This window comes from Chelonia mydas, chromosome 14 (assembly GCF_015237465.2).
Source record: "Chelonia mydas isolate rCheMyd1 chromosome 14, rCheMyd1.pri.v2, whole genome shotgun sequence".
Taxonomy (NCBI): domain Eukaryota; kingdom Metazoa; phylum Chordata; order Testudines; family Cheloniidae; genus Chelonia; species Chelonia mydas.
Genome location: NC_051254.2, coordinates 16,542,646 through 16,557,219, shown reverse-complemented (window position 1 = coordinate 16,557,219; position 14,574 = coordinate 16,542,646). Strand labels below are relative to the sequence as shown.

The following is a 14,574-nucleotide window of genomic DNA, read 5'->3' as shown; positions in this document are numbered from 1 at the left end:
CGGCGCCAACACCCAGTTCTGCTCTCACAGGCAGCACAGGTCCGCGGGATGGTTTTTAAGATGAATCTCAGGGGAAAAACCCCCGCCTCTGAGCCCAAGAGGTCAGATTGAAAAGGGCTGTGGCCTACAGCCCTGGGAGACTCGCCGCCATGGGCCACGTCCCCCAGCCATGGGCATCAGAACCCATCAGTGGAAGAGACGTTGGGTTTTCATTGTGAAACTGGGAGGGGTGGATTGTGGAAGAGAGAAAGCAGACGAGGGGCTAGCTCTGGACCAGGTCACCTACCGCTGTTTTATTGGCCATGGCAGTGGGGTACCGAGCTGCCCCAGCCCATGGAAGCCTGCCTTTCCCCCACAAGGAAGACGCAGGGAACTCCTTCTCCCACAGCTTCTGATGGAGGTAAAGGGTTTCCTCCCCCTACCAATAGCTAGCGCTCCAGTGGGGGAATGGGATAAAGACCCTGGGAAGTAGGGGAAAGCCGCTCTGCTCCTGCACGGCCAAGCGTGTCAGAAAGCAGCACTGCAGAGCAACGATGAGGCGACTCAGGGCAGGCAACTCCTACTGTGTCCGTGGGCAGCCGGCCAACGTTCTCCTCTGCCGCACCTGGAGAAGCAGAAAGGAGAGGAAGTTGCCGAGCGCCTAGAGAGTGCACCTGTCCAGAGCTCAGCAGCTGTGCCGTTAGAGCAGAGGTGTGGGAGGCAGGACGCCGGGGTTCTGTCCCTGGCCGACTTGTGGCGTGACCTCAGGCAAGACACTTAGGCCAAACTTCTCAAAAGTGGCCCCTCCTTCTGGGCACCTGTGGGCGGGCAACGCGAGATGCCTGGGGCCTCAGTACTGATTTTCAGTAGCGCTGACTCAGGAAGGCAGTGGGAGCTGTGGGCGGTTAACACCTCTGAAAAGCAGACACTACAGGACAGATTTCAAAGTGCCTAGTACCCAGCAACTCCCACCGTGACGCTTGTGACCTGATTTTCCAACCAGCTCCATACCTGCCGTGCAGAGCTCTTTGGAAAGATCTGCCCTGGTCTCTAGTTGGGAACCCAAAAAGTGGGGCCCCTAAAATGAGCGGGCTCAAGACAATGTAGCTCTCAACGTGCCTGGGGTTCAGTTTCCCCTCGGCACAGCGGGGCTAATAACACGGCTTTACATCTCCTGGAGCCTAATGAGCGTCTGTCAATCTCTCAGAGCAATGGCTGGGGGTAATGCAAAGCAGGGTAAAGTATCCCTATGGACCTGCTCAGCAAGATGGCAGAAGCCCCCTGAACTCAGCAGCAGGGTTGCTTTGGAAAAGGGGCTGCCCCAGTGGCCCCTGACCACCTCCCCTTGTTTCCCGGAGAATCTAGGAAACCTTTCCTGTCTCCCTCTCCCCCAGTTCTTCACCGGTGTCATGCTGGAGGTCATCGCTGAAGAATATGCCAACGACTTCACCCCAGAGGTGCAGAGAGCCTGGACCAAGATGAAGAGCCTCATCTACACCCACGTGACTGCTGCGTACAAGGAGGTGGGCTGGGTGCAGTATCCAAACTCCACCATGTGAGCGGACACAGGGGCAGGGAGGGGCGGGGAGGGACGTGCATCAAGACTTCACTTTGGTCTCCCCTCAAGAGCCTCACGAGCTGAGCAGCCTGGTAGGGTTAGCTCTGTAATGGCAGAGGACAAATTTGATCTCCCTGTGGCAAAAAAAGTGGGTTGGGAGTGGCAGGGGGTGGGAATGGGGAATCATTTCGCTCGGTGGCCCAGTCTTGTTCCAAAGGCCAGTAAATTATTGACCTCCCCAAACCCAGAGCCTGGCTTTGATCTGATCCCTGAGAAATGCATTGGCTCAAAGTCTGCGGTGAGCCAGAGACACACTGCCCGAATTTACTGAAGAATTAAAAGCCCATCCTAACCCGCTACAGTCTGCAGTGCCCCCCGCCATCCTGGGCTCCATACCCATGGGGTTTGTGATTTATCAGGGTCATGTCCTGCTCTCCTGTCTGGTTTGCAAAGGAAACACATAACTGTTGCATTTTTAAAAGAAAAAGAACCCAGCTGGTAAGACTCCAGCCCGGAATTCGTGTGGGATGCAGAGAACCTCCCACTAAACTATAAATCCCTGGTACAGGAGCAGCCCAACCCCTCGCCCATCCTCACCCCATCCCGAGGCAGCAGAATTTCATTGGCACAGAAACCCTTCTCCACGGCCGTCTGTTGCCCGTAGTCCTGGGGGCTCAGCACACTTGCAAGGTGTGCTGCTGCATTTTCAGAAGCAGTTCCGGCACCCCAGAGCATGTCATGGGATGCCATTTATAGGGCTTGTAGCACAGCCTTGTGGGTAGAGAGTATGCCTCCTGAGGCAAGGGGGAGGGGAGGAAATTAGCACAGGATCGGGGCCCTGCACTCAGAGAAGTGGCAGCAGCAAGAGAATGGGCAGTAGGCAGCAGATTGCTGCTGGCCAGGGAAACCCAGGCTCCGGGGAAAAGGGGAGGCACTGCGGAACCAGCCTGTCTCCCTTCAGCTCCCTCAGTCATCCCATAGGAGGAGTGGGAAGCTGGGACAGGCCCCTGAATTGACTTAGCCAGTAGGTTCTACTCACAGTGGCCGTGACCCAGTGGCCAGGGAGCTCGCAACTGGCATGTGTGCGTCTGCAGGAAGAATGGGGGGTTTAGTGCACCCAAGCCCCGGCTACTCTTAGCACCCTCTGGTTGGGGGAAGGGGAATTATGCAATGAGTAGGAAAGGGGTGAAAAGATGAACTGAACATATTAAGGGTCAATTCCTGAGTGTGATGAAAAGTCTCTACTCACTGGAAAAAAAGCTTTGCTCCTTAGAGCATACATTTGCCCTCAGAGTGAAACTGGGTTCCTCCATATAAAGTGCCTGATAAAAATCACTGCATGAAAGACACGGATTCCGTCCTCGTCAGTATCATGAGCACCTGATAAATCCCCACATTAATTTATAACAAATGATTCTCTCCAGCATCCCCCTCTGGGAGAGATACATAGTTTAGCACAGTGGTTCTCAAACTTTAGCAACCTGAGGACCCCCATTTTGATTTAAACATTTTCATGGACCCCCAAGCTTCCCGCTCAGCCCCAGGCCTTGCCCCTACTCCACCCCTACCCCCAAGACCCCCCCCACCTCTTCCCACCCCAACTCTGCCCCTCCTCTTCCCCGCTTCTTTCCACCCCCTCCCCCATGTGCACCCCGTCCCTGCTCCTCCCCCTCCCTCTGAGCACCTCCTGCACACCACTGAACAGCTGTTCTGCAGCGTGCAGGAGGCACTGGGAGGGAGGGGGAGGCATTGATCAGTGGGGCTGGCAGCCCTGGACATGACTCACGGACCCCCAGGGGTCCAGTGACCCCAGTTTGAGAAACCCTGGTCTAGCAGCAGGAGCTCCTTCTGCAGCCTTGGACAAGTCCCTTACCTTCTCTGTCTCAGTTTCCCCACTTGTCAAAAGGGATAGTAATACCCCCCATCCCAATGCACAGGGGTGTTGGAGGGATTAATCAGTGCATGTCTGTAAAGCAGTCTGGCGATGAAAAGCCAATCTGCTCAAATAACTCTCAGAGAAGCTTGGCATGTTTTTCATCCAATAATTATTTCCAAGTAGATGTCTCCAGGATACATCCAGCTCGAGTGGTAAGTGCTACTGCTCAAAGCAAGGGGCAGGGCTCTTTTCCTCGGAGGCGCCCATCTGCAGCAGACTATCCACAAACCTCAGATGTAGTCTGCACCTGGGGAGAGACCTGTTCTTATTCTGCTCGGCATGCGAGTCTCCAGTTATATTCCTCCCAGACATTCTCTGAGGAGCCGACAATGGTCAGTTCCTTGGGAGTGGGGCTGGGACTCTCCCCTTATCAGGCACATAAGAGGACCAAAAGCGTGGGGTAGGGCTGAGTGTGCTCCTTGTACCATGAGTGCCACTCCTACCCCCTCTGCAGGAGCTCCCTCTTTCCAGCCGGTCCTAAGAAAGTGGCTGTTCTCACTAGGGCAACTCTGTTATACGATCTGTGCTGGCAGCGAGCCCAGGAGCTTTCCCCATGGCCTAAATCGATAGTTACACCAGGGATGGATTTGGCCCCATGCAGCCTCTATACCAGGGGGCTGCACTGAGCAGGTCTGGAGCCAAATGACAGTTTTAAGTAGTAACTGAAGTGATGTCACTTCCCCAAAACTGCACCCAGTTTGTGGATTAACTTTCCTTCCACCTCCCCTCATTTTGTCACTCCTCCAGCTCCTCCATTTGCCCCCCCCCCCCATTGCGTCTTTCTCCCTTTCCTCTCCCTGTATGACTTACAGGATAAGTAATGTAGTTGGGCCAATAAGAGATATTACTTCACCCACCTTGTCTCTCTAACATCCTGGGACTCACATGGCTACAACAACACTGCAAACAGAGTGCCACAGAGCCTGCTACCACATGGGACTTCCCTTGAAAATGCCCTACCGGTTATGTGGTGCTCACCCAGCACAGTACATTGTTCTGCCTTTGTAAATAGCCTGCTGCTACATCATACTTCTATCGTAACTACCCTGCCCTTGGACGGTACTTACTCCACACACGTTCTGCCTTGTTCGTCCCATGCAGACCAGCTAGTAGACAAGCGAGTCAGAGAGCAAGAGTCCTATTGAGATTGGAAGCTCTTTGGGGCAGGGACTGTCTTCTCCTGGACTGAGTACTGTTGATGCGTAATTCACAATACTGAGTAATAAAGAGCTGCTGGTGCATGTTATAGGCCATGAAACTCAATGATGAAGTTTGACCAAACAGGCATTTATCGCTCTCTCACCATTTTCCACCAACGAAGAAGAGAGTAATTCTGCTGTGAGTTAAATCCTTCCCCGTGTGCATCGGCGGTGGCCAGGTCCCTTTCTGCGAGCGTGGCTGGTAGAGCACAAGTCTCTTCACCTCTCACAGGGAGGAGCAGGGTGGAAAGGAGCAGAATGTTTTGTACGTGGGCCCTTGTTTATTGCGTTTCTCTGTAACCTTCCCCACAGGTTTGGAATTCCTTGGGAGACAGAGGGCTGGGGCAGGGGGGTCACGTATGGAGGAAGCTGGGGGCCACACTTCCCTGTCGCGCACAGTTCTCTAAGCTGCTCGTCTGGACTTGGGTCCTTCAAAGTTCTGAGCCCTCTAGCCCCAATCTGGCAGAGCACTTGAGCACCTGATTCACTTTAAGCACGAGTGGGCCTGATCCAGATGTCAGGGGGCCTGGAGTGCTCAGCATCTTGCAGGATTGAGCCCTTGGTGCCTCTCTTCTTTCTCAGCATCCCGCAGCTATGAAATGGCAAATTCCAATAAGATTCCTAGTGAATCTAACCTCAGCTGAGCTGATCAGACACTAAATCCTTCTTAGGCTCTGGGGCAGGGCCCGGCCCTCCATTCCTGTCTTCTTGTACCAATGGCTGTAACACCTCCGGTTTACACACACCATCATGTCATTTATTTGTGTCACCCACAACCACCACCCTTCACCGTCTGTGCAGCAGCTCTGCTAGCAGACACATCCAAACCCCATCCTCTTCTGCCAGAAGGAAGCGATCTCTCCGCGCAGACCTCTCCCTTTACCCTGGGCCTACCCACCTTTCCCATTCTCTCTCATTCCCCCTTTGCCCTTCCTCCCCATGTGCCTTTCTACTCTTCCGGCTAATGGGTTAACTAGCTCTTTAGCGCCCCGCAGCTCAGACTGATCTAGTAACCAGCCCCAGCTTCCCCGAACCAGGCCCTTCTCCGGGGAAACTAATTGAGCATACAGTGACCAGAGTGCTGGTTCAGCCGCTGGCTCTCAGCACTGTCAGACTCGTCTGATCCCAGTGCCATAAAGTTCTAGGTACTATGGCTTGGATTTAGTCCCGGGCTATGCCGAGATTTCGTAAAAGCCTATAGAGATGTCCTGGGATTGACACATCAGACCCATGGCTCCACTTGCTGAATGTTCCCCCTGGCATTTTGAGCCAGTGTTTTCATTATGTGCAGTTTCTGAAGAGTCCAAGTGAAAATTGTGGGAATCAGAAAGAGGGTCTCTGCAGATTTTTGGCGTTATCCCCAACCCCAAGTTCATCTCCTTTTCTTGTCTAAGGAAGAGGGAGAATTTCTTATGCATGGGGAGAATGGTAGCAAAAAATTCCGATCCCAGATTTTGATCAGAATTGCCGATAAAAAACAACAACATTCTCTTATCACCCACAGATAGGTCTCTTTCAGCCTTCTCTCTCACTCGCGAAGAACCTGCACTGTCTCCTTGAGCCAACCTGAGACTAACCCAGGGTCCTTTAAAACGTATATAAATGTAGTGCTGGTGGAAGGTACTGGACAGACAGTCCTGGAGACTGAAGTCCTCTGCTGTATTTATCTATTGCGAAAGGACAGCACAGGGAGCAGCAATGCAAACTTCCCTGCACCGTGCTCCCAGAGCACCGCCTTGACCTTGACTTGGAGGGACCGTCTTGAGCAGAGAGGCCAGTTCAGTCTCCATCCTAGTCTCTCTGCTGAGAGCATCAGTTCAAGAGTTTAAGGCCAGAAGAGAGCATCAGATCATCTAGTCTGACCTCCAGTATACCACAGGCCACTACACTTCCCCCAGTTACACCTGCACTGAACCCAATAACTTGTGTTTGGCTAAAGCATCTCTTCCAGAAAGGCAGCCAGTGTTAATCTGAAGACATCAAGAGCTGGCAAATCCCCCAATCCTCTTGGGAGCAAAGATGGCTCAGGGTATTCTAGGGCATGGAGCCCTTTACCTTGAAGTCAACGGTTGAAATCCCCACCAGCTTGGTGGAGACAGAGAGAATTTTTTAAAGGCACAAAGGGCATTTCAGCGCCCAATCCTCATTAAAAGTCAGTGGGAACCAGGCACCGATTTCCTATTGTGAACTTTGAAAATCTCCCCCAGAATTATTATCCTCTGATTGTTAGACAATGGCCTCTGTGGAATACCTCAGTCTCAGTCCAGACTCTAGCAGACCGGTGTCCATGATGTCACACTACCCACCACTGGTCTATCTTACCCCCAGCTGGCAGAAGAGAAACTCAGGAACAGAGGTCTGAGCCTGCTTAGGCTCTGCGCTGCTCTCCAAGCCGCGCACGGGGAGAGAGAACAGCTTTCTAGCTTCAGACATGACATGACTTAAGGGTAGCGAGAGGCCAATTTTTTATATATATAAAAAAATCCAAGCGGGTTGAAGAGAATTAAGCCGAATGAGGGAGTTTGTTCCAAGACTGAATGGAAGGCAAGCCTGTGATAAATACATTAACTCTCCCAGGGAATGATTTCTCCCCGGGTGGCAAGAAGCCAGACATTCCTGACTTCACTCACTAGCAGCCAGATTGATTTATTCTTTGAAATAGCTCAAAAGGTTTTTTTCTTCAGTGCAAGAAATGCTCTGGCCTCTCTGTATTGGCTGCCCTAGGGCCAGGTTAGGGCATGTCTATACGTACAGCACTGCAGCTGGATCAATACAGCTTTGCTACTGCCTGGTGAGGACACTCTGTGCTGATGGGAGAGCACTTTCTCGTGGGCACTAAAAACAACTACCCACATCCGCGAGCGGCATAAGCTATGTCGGTGGGAGCAGCTCTCCCACCAACATAGCACGGGGCACACGAACGCTTGGGTCGGTGTCGCTCAGGGGGGTGGAAGATTCACGCCGCTGAGTGACACAAGTTTTGCTGACATCGGTGTAGTGTAGATACAGCCTTAGTAAGAAGCCCAAAAAGCAACACGCGCACATGGCAGTCTTCCCACCCAAACACAGTATAGGCAGCCTCTGCATTTGCACAACTCAGGAGACTTGAGAGTAAGAGGGGCAGGGCTGCGAATGAGTCCCTCCACAGGGTTTTCATTAGGCACCTTCATGAGCGCCCCTGCCTTTCCTGGCACTAATGGGGGTAAAGATATTAAATAGGATTCTCTACCTTGTTCACTAGCCAGGTGTGGGGTGCAGAAAGATCCCCATTCAAGGTCACCCCACTCTGATCCTACCAGCTAGGAAATGGATCCTGCCAGGGATGTGTGCCATGCCCACTGAATTCTGTTAAACAGAGCTGGTTGCTTTCTCCTCCCATCCTTTTCCCCTACAATCACCTTTCTCCCTCTCTGCTGCCTAAGACACTGAGAACCCCACAAGACTTCTAGGATCGCCCAGGAAAGGAATGCGAGCCGACATAACGTCCAGATGTGGAGAGAGCAGCCCCTGGGCCAAGGCCCAGTTAAAACAAGATAGAAATGGAAACATTATGAACAAATTTCTTTCCCGCCCCTCTTTTTTGAGCCCTGGATTTTAGCCAAGGTTTGGGCTTATATAGATCATAGATCATTGCAGACTCTGGTGTAAACTAGCATTTGTGAAACATTATAAATCACCTGGCCTCTTTACGCAGCCATTACTGTAGCACTCAATCATCCCCACTCTCCTGGATTAGCTTCATTCTGCACATATGGCTCTGCTCACTGGCTGCAGCACTAATAGGGAACACCCAGCACAGGGGCCTTCAGACCTTTCAGGAAAGGTAGAGATTTGACAACCAGGAACACAGAATACAAATTCGTCCAGGAAAGGAACAAAGGATACTTTAAAAATCAAATAGCTAGAAGTAGGTCCACACCAGGCCACCAAATCTGACCCATCCCAGAGCACTGGAGAAGTTAGAGCCAGATCTCAAACTCAAAAGTGGACCATGTCAGGTCATTGGGGCAGAACCCCCAGGTGTGGGATGCTCTGGATTCGTATCCCCTTCTAGAGCTGAACTTTGTGAATCAAACCCATGCCTAGAATGAACATAGCCCCATGAGTCGTTTTGCTTGGTGCCTCTCTCATGGACAGTGCAGAGCTGCAACCACTCTGCTTTGCAGCTCTTTCCTCCAGAGCACAAAGGCAGAACGGATACGTTAAGAGATACCCTTCCAGACAGTGTGTGTCTAACCATTAATGGCCCTAGTAGAGGGTATTTCCTGGGGATAAATGACCAGTTGGATAGAAATAACCATCTGACCTGCCTACCCGTCTTTCCAGGTACTTGTCTGATCTCTGTCACTAGAGTATCTGAACCCCAGATGGTCATAAATCCCCAGTGTGGAGGCTGTTATAAGATTAAAGGATTTAAAAAAAAAACCCACAGGAACATGGATTTATAATTAGGGACAATGCAGGGTCACTTGGAACGTAAGGGGCTTGATTTAGAGAATTAATACCCTGTATGTGCACAAACATCTCAACAGCTAACATCTGAATGTCTATTCAGCTGCTAGCCATTTGTATGAACTTCAGGGACGTGTTCCACCTGTCAGCTAAGTTTGCAGCTGGGTCATTTCATAGCTAGGACCATATTAATTACAAATGGGGAAAAAAAGCTGTTAATTCATTGAGTTTATTCCCGTGCAAGGGCAAGGATAAGTATCTAACAGGTAATTTCAGATGTCGTCTACCTAGCCCCCAGGAGCGTAGCGTGGGTTAATGCATTAATTTTTGCAAAGCCCTTTGCAATCCTTGCCTGGAAGGTGTTCTAGAAGCAGAAACCGCGATCAATTAGCTCATGTTATCTAAGTGCTGTGCAGACAGTGGACCGGATCCTCAGGTGATGTAAATCAGCATAGCTTCACATACTTCTACAGAGCAATGCTGATTTACAGCTGGCCCATTATGTGCTAGGTGTTGTTACAGTCTATGAGTAAGGTGAGTTAGTAAATATGTGTTTTCAATCATTGTCTCCTTGAAGGAATTACCCACCCCCATCAGACCTTTTCTCTCCATAAGACGTAATGGACCAAATTCCCCCTTGGTGTAATTGGGTGCAACTCCATTGACTTAAATCCAGTCAGGGTCACTTACTCCAAGGCTAGATTTGGAGCTAGGACTTTGGTCCTGACCCAACAGCCATTGAAATCAACAGAAAGACAGGTCAGTGGGCGTGAGCTTGGCTATGAAAGGCCCGGAGGATTGTGACTGTGGAGGTATGGAATTCATTGCAAAAGTCTGGCATGGGAGATGGACAAAAGCCACAAGGTGCAAGCGCACAATCAGTCTGGGGGCCTCGGTTTCTTGATGGCCAACGGGAGACAACCAGGGCTGATTTTCAAAGGCGCTGAGCACCCACAACTCCAGCTGAAGTCAAGTTAGGTATTCGTGTGGTTCAAGCTGTCCCCGACCAGGAAACTGTGACACCCAGAATAAGTGGACACTCAAAAATGTTGGTATTTTGTGTCCTGAGCAGATTGTCTGTAGCGTCTGGAACTCAGCGCAGCAATCACATTAGAAAGACACAGCACAACTTGGCGTATTTTTTTTAAGATACATTTTTCTTAATACCATCCAGCTGTGCACAGCTGCTGTCCCTGGAGGATCCACCCAATAAGCCAAATCGCAGGCCACTCAAATACATGCAAACAAAAACATGCTTATTTTTACCAGCGCTGTAGGAAGTAGAATGAATGGGGCCGTGCCAGAGAATAGACACAGATAAAGTCAACACCCCCTCTCCACCCCCGAAACAGAACAGGGCTTGCTTAGATCAGGAAAATCTCAGCAGAGAAGAGACAAAACCAAGTTGAACTGGAAGGGAAATAATTCCTGAGCAAGACAGGAATGAGAAAGGCTGTGAGGGAGAGCAGAAGGGAAGAACTGGTCTTGGCTCTGAAAGTGGTTTTCTCTTGCATGCACAAACATACGCGCACACACACAGCTGCTGCATGTTCCCGACAGCTCTGTTTCGTATCCCAAATGGTCTCTTTTCACCACCATCCAAAATTTTGAAATGGAGATTCTCGGAAACTGGACTTCATTTATCTCCAGCTCCATCTTCCCCTGCCCAGTGGATGTGCAGTACATTGCTTCTTGGCTTGTCTACAAACCGCCTGTTACGAAGGCATGTTCCAAAGCAAATGCAGGCTGAATATACTTCGGTTTGAATTAATGAGAAGTTGCCTAAGCCCACATAAGTAGGGGTAGCAGAATCTGGGCCTATGGCAAAGAGTATCTCACTCAGATTAGTTTATAGAAATCTGGGAGGCTACTTGCACAATAAGGTATTATTCATTGTAAGGGTAGCCAATTCAGGATCTTACGGCCTGCTCCAAACCCCACAGACGTCAACAGAGAGGATCCCATTGAACTTGGGATCAGGTCTACTTTGCATCACATCGTTCACACTAGGTTTTGAGTTATATATCTATCCATTTCTGGTTCAATGGCAGGCTGCTCCATAGTGCAATACCGCCTCAGCTGTCCCTTCCATCTCAGCGATACAGTTTTCTGCCCCACTTTTCAGTGGAAAGGCTTTGATAATCCTTTGAAGAACAGTTTCCCTCATCTCCCTTCCTACACAGACAGACTAGAAAGGGCTTGTTTAGCCTCATCTCTCCTCTCACGTGGGTTGCACAGCTGTTACTCTCTGTGCTTGCACTTCTGCCTTGGGCCTTCCAGCTGCCACCTCTAGTGCAGCCCCGGGTCCATATTTGGTAAGAGTCTGGTGCAGTTTGGCATGTTTTCCTGCCCGGGGGCGGGGTGGGGGGGTAGAGTCTTTCAGGATGGAGGCTCTGTACAGGGGGGTGCAGCAGTCTAGGTTGTTACTCTTTTTAACCTGTTCTCCCCAGTGGCTCCGGCAGAGTGGTTTGAGATTTGGGGCTGGTGGTTAGGACACTGTTCCAGGGTGGATGAGGTTCAGGCTCCTCTGAAGTGACTTTGGCGCATTGAAAGTTTTTCCTTAGGACTCTGCCGTGGTGTAACCTTGACTCCATAGAGTGAGCGTGCCCTGACTAACAAAACCCAGTACATGAGTGATATGGGTAGAGAGGGTGGCTTAGCAGTCTAACCCTCAGGTTTGAAACTCCCCACCATGTGCCCCACTCAAGGTACACACACCAGCCACGTGTTCCAGGGGTGCTGTGTCTATGATGCCCCTGTATGTCCTAACTCAATAGAGGCAGTTCATGCTCCTTTTATTATCTCAAAACTGCCTCTGCCCCATCTGCTGCACCGTACAAGCCCTGGCAATGGCCTTCAGTTCTTCTCCTTCATGCATCAGTGTTGTTGCCAGAAAACTGAGCTGCCCAGCCTCATCCCTCATTATGGGGCTATTGAGGAAGGAAGCTAGAGGAGCAGAGAATCCTCAACAGGGATGGGTTCTGCACCATGAGAGCAATGATCAAACACAACAGATAGCCCGCATATGGATGTCATCTGTATTTATTTGTAGCCTATATACACACACATTTTTTATAGCTACAGAGGAGTTTCTGTATGAAAGCTAAATAGAATACCTGCATGCTAACTTCAGCATTTATACATGCTAGTGGGAGAGCATAGAGATATATGAATATGTAGTACCCATGTAGCAGAAGTATAAAACATTGTGGCTGACATTTTTAAACCTCCCAAAACAATTTGGGTACAAACAAGGGAGCAAGCAGTGCCCACTATACAGGGTGGTATCTCGCACATGAAGTCCTGTCCTCTCCCAATGGAGGCGATACCACCCATTCCTTTTGCACAGGCTGCCAAAGAACCTTCAGGGGGAGTCTAGTTCACGTCAGTGCAAACTGGGGACCTGGACATGCAAGGTTTTGCAGCCTATGGCTTATCCCAGGATGAATGATGAGGATCTAGAAATTAGGTGCCGGGGGAACAAAAAACATGCTGCATAGGAAGTGGACAAGGCAAAGGTCCCATCTACCCGGTCTCCCCACCCTATGAGATTTGCTTTTGAAAACACAGATTTCAGAGCCAACTAAGACCAGGACACCAAATCCCTTAGGGATCTTACAAAACTCTCAGCCCTACTCTACAGGCTATACTCAAGGGCCAAAGCCTGCAGCTTACAATAGCGATATGGCCACATTCAGACTGTTACAGTAGAATCCTGCTGTAGTTTGGTTTTTTTATTTTTGGATCAAGGAGATCTTAGGTTCATTGAAATCTATGGCGGCATTCCCATTGACTGAAATGGGACCTGAATTTCCCCTCCAGAGCATGTCCTCCCTACTCACTGCTGTAGTGAAGCTGTGCGGTTGTGTTGGTATCAGTGCAGGTGTTGGCATGGTCAACACAGGCGATGTCAGAAGAAGGTTGGATGCTCAGACAAGAGAGTGCAAAAAAAAAGCTTCGACCAGCTTTAAAAAGAAAGCGTGGGATAAATAAGTGTGGGTCTGAAATATTTAACGACCTGTAACGATACTATTTTCCATAGCTAAAGTTGTCTGTTAGTGTGTCCTTAGCTGGTCCCACAGTGACCTGCACTTGTGAACCCATTTGGTCAGATGTAATTCTGTGTCTTCAGTGTTAAGAATACTATAATGGGTACTGTTCATGTACGTGTTATCGGAGCTCATGTGCTTTTTTTCTACATGCCGTTTAGTGTACTATGGATGTAATTTTTCTTTTTGTAGGTTTTTAGTATGTTTGTAACAGGACAAAATTGTGTCATTAAACTGAACTTGTACCTTCCATCGATAAACCAATCAAACCCATTATCCTCAACAGACTCTTCCTGGTTTCTTTCATACTGGTGATAAATATAAGGTGGCTGCTAGATTTAAAGAGTCTTGGTTTAAATTTATCTAGCACAGCTACCCTACTGTGCTCCTCTCCAATCCTCAACCCTGCTAGTTCAGAGTTTAATTACACTGCAAGGCTCTGCCACTCCCTGAAGTATCTTCATCCCTTAGCACCTTGGCCAACTCCCATTGAAATAAAGGGAAGTCTTTAGTTCATTTCAATGGGAACTGAACGGGTCCCTTGCAACAGTGGTGCGCAACCTTTTGGACTACTATACCCCTTTTCAGGAGTCTGATTTGTCCAAGTGTCACCTCACTTAAACTACTTCCTTACAAAAGTCAGATATAAAAATACAAAAAAGTGTCCACACTATTACTGACAAATTGCTGACTTCCTCATTTTTACCATTATAAAAAAAATCAACTGGAATATAAAGATTGTACTTATATTTCATTGTATAGTCTATAGAGCAGTATAAACAAGTCATTGTCGGCATGACATTTTAGTTTGTGCTGACTTCGCTAGTGCTTTTTCTGTAGCCTGTTGTAAAACTAGGCAAATGAGTTGAGGTACCCCCTGGAAGACCTCTGCGTACCCTCATTGCTACTGGGAGAAAGACTAGCTCCAGGCCACACAGCAAATCAGTGGCAGAGAAAGAATGAGAACCCAAGAGCTCCAGTATCTTAGGGCTTGTCTATGCTTGAAACACTATAGCAGGTAAACACTCATTACAGCGATAGGAGGGGTTCGCCCATCACTGTCGTTAATCCGCCTCCCCAAGATGTGGTCGCTAGGTTGATGCAAAAATTCTTCTGTCAACCTGTCTACACCAGAGCTTAGGTCAGCTTAACTACATTGCTCAGGCAGGGTTGGACTTTCACGCCCCTGAGCAACGTAGCTGAGCCAACTTAACTTCCGAGTGTAGGCCTGGCCTTAGTCTGCTAGATCACGCTGCCTTTCCAATGTCTGACGCACACAAGCCCCGTCCCTAATAGTCTAGCAGAGTGACCAAAAATGAGCGTTGGCTCAGTGTGGAGACTGGGCTAACCTGTTCATGCCTTTCAGGGCTTCCTCCCAGACAGGGCTAGAGGCACCATGGT

The 14,574-nt window shown here is 49.6% G+C and overlaps 1 protein-coding gene across 2 annotated transcripts in view; it reads left to right on the top strand.

Annotated features, from left to right (window-relative positions):
- The window catches only part of CYGB (cytoglobin), a 48,894-nt gene that overhangs the window by 23,519 nt on the left and 10,801 nt on the right, over positions 1-14,574 (top strand). The window contains exon 3 of one of the 2 annotated variants that reach the window (XM_007072532.4): positions 1,374-1,502. In XM_007072532.4, coding sequence (XP_007072594.2) covers positions 1,374-1,502 — 129 coding nt within the window. Of the gene's footprint in view, positions 1-1,373; positions 13,457-14,574 lie in introns of those variants that run through there. The other variant, XM_043527854.1, reaches the window with a different exon arrangement.